Source organism: Anopheles stephensi, chromosome 3 (genome assembly GCF_013141755.1).
Source record: "Anopheles stephensi strain Indian chromosome 3, UCI_ANSTEP_V1.0, whole genome shotgun sequence".
NCBI classification, from domain to species: domain Eukaryota; kingdom Metazoa; phylum Arthropoda; class Insecta; order Diptera; family Culicidae; genus Anopheles; species Anopheles stephensi.
The window spans coordinates 16,987,539-17,000,790 of record NC_050203.1 but is presented as its reverse complement, the minus strand read 5'-3'; the positions used below and the strand labels follow the sequence as shown (position 1 = coordinate 17,000,790).

The following is a 13,252-nucleotide window of genomic DNA, read 5'->3' as shown; positions in this document are numbered from 1 at the left end:
GCGATTATTCTTACTTAAGCTAATACCATCCGACCGAGAAGGTCCCCAAAATAAATGCCTTCTGTTTCACCATCGAAAAACAATTCGTTTAACGATTGTTTCGCACAGTAAGCGGATTAGCCAGTCTGCAGAAACACAGTCAATTCCTAATGTTTTCGGTGCCTTGACACATTGCTACTCACCTCAAACTTTGCTTTCATGGCAATATTCTGATTGTTTCTCGTCGGCAACTGTGCGTTTGATCCTTTGCTCATTTGGGTTAATTTAAATGACATAAATGTGTGTGGCACGCAGTCGCGCGTCAAGCAGCTAACACGGCCGGGTTTGTTTGAAATCCCCTTTTTCCACGCCGATGATGTGCACAACGGCCGGACACAACACATGCGACATAACGCCTCGTGGCTGCCCATGCGCCACGATCCAATTACCCCAAGGTGGCGAATTGATTGTTTTCTGCGTTCAGGTTGAACCGATTTTCGTGTTTTTTTTTCTTTCTTCGCCTGGCCACAAATCTAATCCCAACACGAACTTGACCTCACGCAGACGTTGCGGAGCATGTAAGCCTAAGGAAAATCCTCAAAAATCACCCATTGGTTGATGGTGTTGGTAGGCAAAAACAAAAACCAAAGCACCGAACATTCAACATAATTGATAATGTCATAATCGCTAATGATATTGAACCCGCCCCGAAGGCTATGGACACCGGCCAACGCCGAGAGGGCCTTCACTCGTCACTAGTGGATTCTTTAATGTATGCCAAACCAACCACACAAAAAAATCGCCCATGTTCTCACATGCTCAAACATTCCGCCCGAGAGCCTCCACCGATCAATCCTGCATTCCCCGTTGTGCAGCAGATCGGTTTCGGTGGATCAGAGTCGATTTGGACACAACGTTAGGCCAGCGTGAATGTCACGCCCGGGCGACGAAACGATTTCGATAATTGATCGTTTAAACGAGTTAAAATTTGACGCAAAACACAGCACAGCACAAATAGCCGAGAGCGAAATTAGCTGATCCGGGGAGTTTGCCCACACCGACGATCGCCCTCAACTCTTCTGATTCATCATCGTGGCTCGAATCGTGTCGTAGCTGAAAGAGCAAAGAAAAAAAAAGCACACCCGTTCACGTTACGCAACTGGCGGTGATCATGCACCGATCATGTCGATCGTTGCAGGCGATGCATTTCGCAAATATTAAACCAACTTACGCTCCCACTTGCAAGAACGTGAGAGATCGACGCAGTAAAGAAGAAAAAAAAAACAACAAACGACACTTGCACTTGACAGGTACGCTCGTCCAGTTGGAATGCGTCGCGGTGAAGCGGACGCGTCAGAAGTGGCCGACATTCGATGGGCTAATCCACGGTACGAGCGTTCCAAATGCAGTGGGAACACACATTGGCCCGTCTCTTCACCTGTAAGTCAGTCAAATATCTGCTCCGGAAGCGTTGATAGTAAGGTCTCTCGTTAGCGGAGGTCACCGGCATAATTTGCACCCTAATTGTAGTGACTTCGGCTGCGAACCTAACCCCACTTTAATGCTCGAGGACCTCCTGACCTATCACTGAGCATCACCTGCGCCTATGCTCCTCCGCCTTCGAGCAGATCAGCCAAGTACCAATATCCGGTTGTATTCTTCACCAAACGTTCTCGACCTCCGACACCGGGCACGTCCTCCACGTTCTGCACGCAGCACAATCATCCGTGGCGTAACCATGAATTCGGTGTGTGTGCGGAGATGAAAGTGAAAGGCAAAAATCCGTATCACTGCCGGACGGTTTCGTTTTCTAAATCGATACTTGCTGGGGCTGGGGCGGTGGTTCGTAGTCCCATGGTCAGTGGGAAAACAAACTCAAACCCGGCCCAGTACATTTGCTAGCGGGCAGGCAGCCCGAAAGACCAAGAAGGTCCACAAGGGTACACAATTTATTGGCAAAAACAAACGTCTACGCCGATGGGGTCCGTGCGTGCGAAGCTAGCTCGCGCACCGTCCCCTACATCCGATGCATTGCTGCGCGAGGATCGTGGGCAGCGCAGAGCGCTCGGGTTTTGGAGCTGAAGCTCGGGCTCCTTCAGAACGAGGTGCGTGCAGCTGGCGACAAGATGCTGGTGTAATGGTCGCGTTTTCTTTGTCACCAAGAGGTTTCGCTCCATTCAAACGTTTTGCACGACGCATTATTACGTTCCCCTGGTTCACCGATTTTATTTGCTCAAATTAGCGTTTTATAGCGCTAGCGGTCCGGTTCTGCGGTCCGCTACTGGTTGGTGCTATAAATCAGCTAAAAACCAGCAGCCAGATGCAGTGGTTTGTATTTATGTAGCGTTTTATTGCACAACATCGATTTAGAAGAATAAAGGATTCGGTGAAATACGAACATTAATGTCGTTAGCTGCCTTTTACTGATTTAATGTGGTTCATTCTTTGAGATTCCTTTTTTGTTTGTTTTATAGCTGTTTTTTCTAATTTATTGTGTTTTAGTTTTGTTTTGTTCTATGCTTTTCTTGTTTTTTGCTTTTCTTGTCTTAGTACAATTTTCTTCAATCCCTTTTACATTTTCTTTTACATACAATAAAACATTGTCCCATTTAAAAATTATTTTCTTTGATTTCTGCCCTTTTTATACATTAATTTAATTGTATAACATTATGTTTAGAAAGTTTTTCATTTAATAAGGCAATATCATTCTTTTTTATATTAGGCTCCTTAGATGAAATGGCAAACAAAGCTAGTTGATATGTAAACGGCTTCAGACGACAGGGAAATCAAATACCTTTTATTGTGATGTCCTCAGATGTCATGATCGTAGTAGTTGTTGATATTGTACAAGTCCTTTCAGCGCTCGGGTAAGTGCGTGGAATATCAACGGCTACTATGACAATATCATGTGAGGACATCACAATAAAAGGTATTTGATTTCCCTGCCATCTGAAGCCGTTTCCATATCAACTAGCTTTGTTTGTCATTTCATCTAAGAAGCCTGCCATCAAAATGGATGCTATTGCCTTATCAACTGAAAAACCCTGCATCATGAAGTATCATCAAGAGGATGTTTTTGTAACATTTGTAAAATTTCTTTATGATTTCTTCTGCTTAAGACAACCGAGCAGATTGATCGCTTTAATAATTACGTAATTTGAGTCGGAAAACAATTTTTTTTTGGACAAAACGACACTGAAAAAATGATCAGCTCAAGGTAAAAGCGTAAACCATGTTGAACGATCCGATCCATATTAAAAATAGAAAAAAAGCTTCGAGCGGAAGTGCTCACCTATTAGCAGTGTTCCTCAACTAACTACTGATCTACATTCGACCGGCTGTTGATGATGCGTCTCCTCCCCAACCTAAATTCTTCTCTGGAGGTCTGTACGAGAGCAATAGCACTACATTAAAACACAAGCAAACCGGGACCGACCAAGGCCGTCTACATGATGATTTGCCATCAACCAATCGTTGTGACAAATTGCTTCGTGCCGCGAGCCAAGCGCTGCCGGTCCGTTCGAGCCCGCCGGACCCATAAAATGTGACCTCAAGCGATCGTTAGCACCGAGCTCCCTGAGCCCTCAACGATCCTCTCCGGTAGGGCTGGTTGGGAGTCCACCGCTAACCATATTGTGCCTTTTTGTGCCTATTTGCCTGCTTCTATGTGCTCTGAAGATTTACATTTCACGACACTAACGGTTTTGGTCATTTCAGTCTGGTTCAATTCCTCACAACAATGTTGTTACATGGCACATTCGCTCGAAACAACACAGGCAACAGGATTTGCGCGCTCTACGTCCATAGCTTTGCAAAACACCCTCCAAACACAGCATGAAATTAATCAATGTCCACCCGACTTGCTGCCCATTTCGCATCGCCCGAACGAAAGTGCGTTCCAGAACCGAACCCCCCACAGGATCCGGCACCTGAAACCTGTCTAATTTCTTGGCGTGTCCGAAAGGGGTACCGAACGTCTTATGCAATCGTGCCTTAGTCGAGGTCGTCTGTGTTGTGTCCAGGATTAGATGCACTGGATGAAATTGACCCAATTCGGCCCTGCTGCATTTGGCAAATGATTGGAAATGGGTTTTACAAAGGGTTGGCTGCTCTGCCCGACGACAGGGCACGTGTGTAATCGATGGGTGCGTTAATCGGTCGTACCCATAAATGGAGCCGTTTGAAAGGGCTGATGAATAGAGGTTTTTTTATTTTGATGATTGTAGGGTGGTTAATGAGTTTTTTCTTCGCCTAACCAAACATGAGTTTCGGGAAGGGAAATAAAACATCGACCGTCATAAAATGGTCGAAGCTGTGCAGCTGTAGTAATCCCAGTAAAATGGGAGCAACAGTAAAGATTCGGCCGGACACTTTCTAGGCAAAGTCACAATAAAGGGTTTACTATTGCTTGTGGATGGCCGGTGACAGAAGTAACCGTAACTGATCGTAAGAAATCAACCTTATCGAACCATCTGAGTGCAACTGCTGACCAAACTCAGATGCAGACGCCCTAAAACCCGATCACCATACGCGTGGTATGAATTACAATATACTGTGACCTGCTTCAACGTATGAGCCCAAGATATTTAGGTGGTTACAGTAATATCAAAAGGGGGACATTTTTGTTGAAAGCTGTTGAAATATGTTTTTAATTACGTACTCAGGAATGACTATCCACTCCTGAGTACGGTAGTTTCAGTTTCAGTACGGTAGGGAAGCTAGCAGGTCCAAGACCTCAAAGTTGCTCAAGAAGAAAAATCAGAGTCAATCCAATAGTCTGCATCAACTTAAAAGATGTCTCTATATGGTGAGGAATCATAGGATCTTCTATCAAATTATTTCATCAGCAGTCGTCTAAGCCTACCAAATATGAAGCTGACGCTCAGAGACTCATGTAGTGGTAACGGTGCCAATCGCTAGTTCCAAAAGATCGTGATACAATTATAGAATTAGCTGATATTGAAGTACAAAATCAGATTAGAATTTGGAAAATGAATAACTCGTATCGACTACTGTTTTGATGCCTCCTGCCGAGATCCTACCCTAAGCATCCCTTGGTAAATTTATCTAAATAGCTATGCTTTTCCTTCAATTTCCCCAAAGCAAGTTCCTCCATCCTGTGCATCTCACTGAACCTAATGGCGATGATGCAACTTCGAGCCACCTTACCACACTACCAACAGCTCCGTCCCGTTCCTAGCACGCGACGAATCTTTACTGCCACAGAACTGGAGGGTTTACGCAGCCCGGCCAGCAACGACAACAGCAACAACAAAAAAAGCCCGAACCCAACACACCAACTGTATCAGAGCACGACCCACCGAAGCAGCCTCCCTTTTGGGGCCCGAACGCGCAGAACGCGCGATCGGTGGGGAGTTGGCGAACGAGATCACTTTCCACTTCGCGGATCGCATTTGACCCCGCATCCGAAGCTGCTTGGTAGGGAAGTTTGCACCGTACGTCGTGTGCGAACGATCGCAGCTCGGTGTGTGTGTGTGTGTTGCGTCCCGTCCAGGAAGGATACGCACCACGACCCAGCGATGCAAAACGAGAGCAGCCGAAGCTGGCAGCGCAACCTACACCGGGCACCCTCCCCGAGAACCTTTTCGGGGGGCCGTGATTCCGCACGCGCTGTGAGAAAACTGCGCACGAGCCATGCCAGCCTGCGTGCGCACGGGCTGGGTTGAAAATGGAGTGGGAAGTCTAGACTCCAAGCGGTACCGGCTGCTGCTGCTGCTGCTGCCGTTGGTGCTGTTCTGTTCCCACAGTTGGCGGGCGTTCCTTTTCGGGTGACCGGGTGACACTTCGGTAGTATAAAAGGGACCGGTGGGCTAGGCCGACCATTCAGTAGTAGTGTAGTAACGGCTCTACGCTCTATGTAGAGCAATCTCGCCATACCCTCGTACAAGGACCTCTCCGGACTGGCATTTTGAACTCCCTTCTGGTACGGACTACCTGTAACGATACGAGTGACGATCGACGGAAGTTTTCGTTTGGGATTTTCAGTGTTCTCGATCTTCTCGTTCATTTCAGTGTGCATTTGTGCAGGTGTGTGTGTGAGAGAGAGAGAGAGTGTGTGCGAGCGCGTGTATGAGCTCAAGGATCCTGTGGTGACCCCTCGTGTGCTCGGTGCATTCCCCGGTGTACATCCTGCGGGATAGAGTTTACTCGCGAAAAAGTGTTCTTGTGTGACGAAGCAACGACATGAAGGTGAGTGCAAACAGGACTTTGGACAGTGTGAGCAATGATTGTCTGTGATAAAGGACAGTGTCAGTGATGCAGATCTTGTTGGAAAAGACTTGTGCAGAACTATAAGAGAATTACTGTGCGTTTCCCGCAATCATATCTATCAGGAACAATATCACTAAGCCTCCTGAGGATGTGCAAGTGCAAAAAGGTGTCTCTCGCTGCCCCAATTCCTCAACACCAACGCTAATCAGGTTCCGGTTGACCTCCAACATTCGGCATCAGGACGGTGCGTTTCGGTGGCTTTTCGGTCCCGATCCTGGCAGCAGGAGTCCGAATCCGGCTCACATTGGTCTGCCCGTAAAAGGAGCTCTGGGGCGCCCACAATTTCACGGCCCAGCACGGATTATCGCCAGTCGGCCACCACCAGTGATCACGCGACCCGGCAGTGATCTAATTCACGGTGCACGCCGTCCAAGAATCGTGAGCCGCGTCGATTCAATGAAATCGAGAGTTAGCTGCGAGCTCGAGGCCACTACAAACCGTTCGGTCAACTCGCGATGCCCTCGGGCAACCTGTCAAACGGTCAAACCGACCGACCATCGCAACGCATGTTTCGTCGATGTGTGGCGTGTTTCGCGCACAACCATTGCGTAGAGCGCTAGCAAACATAAAGCGAAACGATGTATCGCTTTACAGATTCGAATCTGATATAATCATGCAGGCACAGCGTTTGCTCCAGCAACGTCAGTGCAGCGTCAGTTTGCCTCTCGGACGCTGCAACCTGATTCTAGGCGCGAGAGCTTACTCCCCATGTCTTGCCGCGGCGCACGGGGCAGCCAACGGAAAGTGAACGCTAAAACCGGGGCCCGGTTATGTAAAGTAGCAAGGCGTTGGTACTGGACAAGCAGTCGGTACCAGTCCAGATAACCTTACCAACCTGCACACAGCGCAACGCAGCGTATTAGTCATGCGGGGTGGAGTATGCTTATTTCGCTTCGCAGCCTCACGCCCTAGAGTCGGATGCGGTACTGCACTGCAACATGGCAATGAGGTAGTTGCAATTGCTATTAAAACAGTGCGCCAGGAATAGGGGTGTTCTTGCTGTAGGTTCTAAAACGTTCTGTTCACCTGCCGCTTTTGAATGGCGGCTGGTGTCACGCGAGATTTACGGTTACCCATTTATTACCCCCAACCGGGGTAGGTGTAGGTCGCCGAACGGGAAAATGTAAATTATTGGAGGCTTAGCTGAAGCTCGGGTCCGCTGCTGATCGGTGATCGATGACAAATTTTCCGCCTGTGTATATCCGGTTTACCGGTGAAGACGGCACGGGTAGGTCCGATGGAGGATGCTGCAAGCTCGAGATCAGTGTGGGAAGAAAACTGTGGAGCTATGACGTTGCTAAACAAGCTGCTAAAGAGACGTTGGTCACATGATCTAGTCTCTGGGTGGAGTTGAATACAAATAATGAAATCTTGACTCACGGGGCTAGCTATCAGATTCTCACAAAATAAAATAAAGATAGGAATGGGATTATTATCCCGCAAAAAAGGTTTACAAGCTTTACTTTACTTACAGATACAGAATTTTCTTATACCTGGTTCCCTGTGACGGAAATGATATATACAATACAAATCCTAAGCATTTTGAGGGGCTTGAGTCTACTGCTCTGCAAGACTCCCGAAGAAGTCTTCTTCTTCTTCTTTGGCACTACAACCTCGATAGGTCTCAGCCTGCCATTTATGGCTTTCTGTGACTTAATTTTACCCGTCGAAACGGAGTCAGCCTTACGTACGAGAAGGCGGTCTGGATGGGATTTGAACCCCGGCCCTGTCGTGTGAAGACCGGCGCCGCTGTCGCCTCGGCCACCGGACCGCCCGAAGTAGTCTTAGGAGGCGTAAATGGTTTGTTCTACTAACTGTTGATGAGAAAGGATTTTTGAAAAACACCAGCCAGAGGTTGCAGAAGAAGAAATCCTCTTACGATATCAGTTCATTTACTTTAGGAATTCGGAAAATGTCCAGGATACCTTAAACGCATCAGCTAAATACCTTAAAATGTCCCATAGCTTTTTCACGTAAATCTAAAAGACGATCAGTACATAATACAGGCTTCCTATATCACATAAAGGACCGCACAAAAACCCATAAACATGTCCTCAAACTTCCTTCTGTTCTAGGGAAGTGTTTCACTTTCACTTAATACTACAATCTTGCATGTGACGTGACGTGTTGCAAGGGTTGCAATTATCATTCCAGCGAAACGCTAACTGCATATCATTATCTAGCTAAGCACACATATCGCCAATTCGATTTAAATCCACCCCAGCTAGACTCCAATATAAAACCTCACCCCATCAGCTCCTCTAGCTTCTCTTTCACCTCTCCAATCCCAGCTCAACACCGAGCATGGTGAGAACTATCTGCACGGTGTTTGAAATTTAATTAGAAACCAGTTCCTATCTTGCCGTGGCGCACGATGCGGTTTTGCCGCTGGAGGCAAGAATATTTGGCAACAGGCTACCACCCCGGTACACGCACCATAAACAGTGCGGCTTAATTGAATCGTCAGCAAACGCACCCGCTGCAAGCGGAGTGACATTGCACCGAATGTCACATGGGGTTCTGGTAACGTACGCCCCACCAGAGCAGATCCGCGGCCACAGCCACTGATCCAATTTGGTCAGACGGGTGTAAAAACAAGTTCGTTAACCAGTTGCCACGGTTGCCCGCATGCGATCGAGATTCGCAAGGCCTCGTTGGACTGGTGCTATGCGCAACGCGATTGGAAGCCGTGGTATGTCCGTTGGGACGGATGGGGGAAAGAGGTCACGCACCGCTGCAAGATCGCTCAAGAACAGTTTCATTCTTCTAACGGCTGGGCTGACGACGGTGGAGCAGGTGGACCGGAGGGTGAGGGCGAGGACAATAGAGCGAACGGAACGGTGAAGGAATTAAATAAGGATCACAAGGCTATCACTGACATTCCTGATGGGTTACACATCACATCGATCGTGTAAAACGACTCTCGCAGCACGGTCTTAATGAGTCTTAACTATGGCCGGTTTGTTTCAGCTTTTCGTTGCAGCTCTGGTGGCGGCCTGCCTGGCCACATCCAGCTTGGCCAACCCGGCGCCGGACTGTCCGCCGAGCGGGCACGTCAGCGGCTACTCCTATCCTGCCCCAACCGTTCAGCTGTCAGTCGGCAAGGCGATCAACTCGGTCAGCGTGACGCCCGGTTTCTCGTCCTACTCGGTCGATGGGGAGGTGAAGTACGCGTCGGTTGGTCCCTCGTACAGCTCGTACGAAGCATCGCCAGCCTACAGTGCATACGGTGCCTCCGGTGAGGATCTGAAGCTGACCAGCTACGAGGCGGGAGTGAAAACGGTTGCTGCCGCACCGGCCGTCACCTACGCCACCAAGTCCGCCGGTGTGGTGTACGCGGACAAGTCCCCTGCCGCTACCTTCGCCTCGGTGGTCCCATCCGTCAGCTACACGAAGACGGTCGCTGCTCCGGCTGTCTATGCACAGCCCGCCGTCAGCAAGGCGGTGTACACGAGCGCCGCTCCGGCCTATGTCACCAAGGAGTATCTACCACCGACCGTCAAGACGTACGCCGCTCCGGCTGTCGCTTCGTACGTGGCCGCTCCTGCTGTCACTAAGTATGCCGCTGCACCAGCTGTCTCGTCGTACGTTGCTACTGCTCCGGTTGTGAGCAAGTACGTGTCTGCTGGTCCGGCTGTGTCGTACGCTGCTGCTCCGGCCGTGTCCTATGCTGCTGCTCCGGCCGTGTCGTACGCTGCTGCCCCGGTTGCCAAGGTTGCCACGACCAGCTACGCCAGCTATGCTCCTGCTGCCAAGGTCGCCACTTATGCTGCTCCTTCCTACGGATACGCCGCGTCTTACGCTCCGGCTGCCAAGGCTTATGCCAGCTACGCACCAGCCACTTCTTACGCTAGCTACGCACCGGCTACGACCTACGCCAGCTACACGCCGGCCGCCAAGGTAGCCTCCTATACTCCGGCCGTTGGATACGCTTCCTATGCCCCGGCCACCAAGGTTGCCTATGCTGCTCCGGCTGCAAGCTATGCCAGCTCGTACGCCACCACCTCCAAGCTGGCCTATGCCGCGCCCGCTGTCACGAAGACGGTTGTATCGGCTCCGGCTGTCGCTTCCTACTACGCTGCTCCGGCCGTCACCAAGTACTCGTCGGCCCCGGCTGTGTCCACCGCTTACGTGTCTGCCCCGACCGTCACCAAGTATGCCACGTCCGCTGCCTATGCTCCGGCCGTCTCCAGCTACGTAGCCCCGTACTCTGCCCACGCCTACACCCCTGCCGTCAGCAAGTACGTGTCCACGCCAGCCGTCTCCTCGTACTACGCCACCCCGGCCGTCTCGAAGGTCGTGTCCTCTCCGGCTTACGCCTCGTACGTGTCTGCTGCTCCGGCTGTGGCCAAGGTTGCTGCCGTTCCTGCCGTCTCGACTGCTTACGTGTCGGCTCCAGCCACCGTAACCAAGACTGCTTACTCCGGTGCCTATCTGTCGGCTCCAGCCGTTGCTAAGGTGGCGTACGGTCCGGCCGTCGCTTCCTACAGCGCGGGTCCTGCTGTATCGGGTTACAGTACCGGTTCGGCGTACTCGTCGTACTCTGTCGCTCCGGCCGTCTCCAAGGTGGTAGCCACTCCGGCCGTCGCTGCCTACAGCACTGGTCCGGCTTACTCTAGCTACTCGGTCGCTCCGGCCGTCTCCAAGGTATACTCATCGCCAGCTGTCGCTGCGTACAGTTCCGTCCCGGCTGTTTCGAAGGTCTACTCAACCCCGGCCGTTGCCACGTACAGTTCCGTCCCGGCTGTTTCGAAGGTCTACTCGACCCCGGCCGTTGCTGCTTACAGTGCCGTCCCGGCCGTATCCAAGGTCTACTCCAGCCCAGCAGTAGCCACCTACAGCGCCGGCCCGGCCGTCTCCAAGGTGTACTCTTCTCCGGCCGTTGCTGCGTACAGTGCCGGACCGGCCTACTCTTCCTACTCGGTCGCACCGGCCGTCTCGAAGGTGTACTCGACGCCAGCCGTCGCTGCCTACAGTGCTGGCCCAGCTTACTCTGCCTACTCGGTCGCACCGGCCGTCACCAAGTACGCCACGAGTGCGGGTGCCATCGCTAGCTATGCCAAGTCCGGCGCCGCCCACGGATACTACTCCGCTGGACCCGCTGTTTCGGCCTACGATGGCTACCGTTATGCTGCCGCTGCTCCGGCTCTCACCACCGCCTACACTGCCCCTGCCACCGTGGTCAAGACCGTCGCTCCGACCACCGTCGTCAAGACTGTCGCTGAGAAGTACCTCGAACACTACGTAAGTACATCCGAAGCGTTTGGGAAGGCCTACGCCACAGCTCACTCCCAATGTCCTTCCTTTGCAGGACGATAATGCACGCTACGCTTTCGAGTACGGCGTGAACGACCCACTGACCGGTGACATCAAGCACCAGAAGGAGGAACGCGACGGTGATGTCGTCCGTGGTCAGTACTCGCTGGTCGAACCGGACGGTAATGTGCGCACGGTCGACTACTATGCCGACTGGGCCACCGGTTTCCATGCCACCGTCACCAACAGTCGGGACCAGGTGCACGCCACCAAGGTTCTCGGCAAGCGCGACACCGTGAAGGCGTAAGAGCCTCACTCGCTCACTCGCTGAAGAAGCGATCGCGTTTGCAGTTTTTGCTTCACTGTACAGAACGTCCCCCTGCACCATCCACAACCATCCACTGCCAGATTCCCCCTGTCCGAACCCTCATTCTAAAGCCCAAGTGTTGGACGTAGTTTAAAGGAAAAAAAACATCCGATCCGGTGACGATCAGACGTCGGCCAGCGATCGTTGTTTAGCGTTGTTTCGTTTCGTTTTGTGTTTAACGCTAATCACGCCATCAAGCTCTATCGCCCCATCCGATCCCGTTTGAGCATCGCTGTGAGAGAAAACGGAAACAGGAAGCACGCAGGCGAATATGATGATTTCAAACGGTTTTGTCTTTTTGCTATTTGGTTTGATTCGTTTCGTACGTTGTTACATTTATTTATTTTCGATGGGTGCGTGTGCGAACTGCGCACCATCTAGGCCGCGTGCATCGTCCTGGCATTAGGAAGGTAAGCAGGGAAGTTATCATCGCAGGACACCCTCCCATGGCGTCGAAAGCAGCGCACTTTGCCAGAGAAACGCTACATTCGCACCGTTTGACTCTGTAAATATACACCTATCATACACCGTACCCCATTCCGCACCAACAAAAAAAAAGAACCGCAACCCATCCACGCGGTCCATTACGAGCGGCCATTTTGTTTTGCTTTGTTTGTTTTTCGTGTTATCGTTTTATCTGTCAATCACAATCCCATCCATCTCATCACGATCCCGTCCCACCCGGCTTTAGACGTGCAGGGACGACGTAGCGACCAGTTTTGTTCTATCATCCCGTACCTCGTTTCCAGGACCATCCATCAGGACACTTGCCGGACAGCCGTTGGAAAGTGCGCGCCCCATGTTATCTTTGTGATAGAAGTGTCATACAAATATATGTATTTTATTACTCTTTTTAAAACACTTATTGACGCCTCGGCGAAGGGGTTTTTTGTCTCGATCAGAGACTGAAACCGTGTGCTATATCACATTTCATGGGTATTTCAAGTTGATGCTGAGTGTAGAAAATAGTTCTCTCTGTTCTCTGGTTGAGACCTCAGCTTTGTTTGTTCATTCAAAATCCTTACTTTACAGATAAGGACCCCACCTGGATGTATATTGCATACTTTTAGGGATTCTGCGTAGTTTGCATTGTAATATGTCTACCGCTAGGCATTTGAAAACATGTATCTGTTTTGCATACTTTTGGGGGTTCCTTAAAATTCACATTTAAATCAAATATTTGGGCATAAAAATTGGTAGAGAATAATTATTCTCGATCCATTCACGGTCTAGCGCCATCGTCTGCCAGTCCAATATCCACCAAGAATAGCGCCATCGCTAATTAGGGCTTATGACGCCTCCTTTGTCCATGTGGACGGCCTTAAAGAACTTTACTGGCTGAGTCGTCCAACATCATTC

At 50.4% G+C, this 13,252-nt stretch overlaps 1 protein-coding gene across 1 annotated transcript; it reads left to right on the top strand.

Moving 5' to 3' along the window:
• Positions 1 to 5,806: 5,806 nt before the first annotated feature.
• On the top strand, positions 5,807 to 12,754 carry LOC118510888 (paternally-expressed gene 3 protein). The gene is made up of 4 exons (XM_036053273.1): positions 5,807 to 5,923; positions 6,013 to 6,189; positions 9,241 to 11,514; positions 11,582 to 12,754. Exons 2-4 carry the CDS (start codon positions 6,184 to 6,186, stop codon positions 11,831 to 11,833), a joined length of 2,532 nt encoding a protein of 843 aa, XP_035909166.1. The 5' UTR covers positions 5,807 to 5,923; positions 6,013 to 6,183; the 3' UTR covers positions 11,834 to 12,754.
• The last annotated feature ends 498 nt before the right edge of the window (positions 12,755 to 13,252 follow it).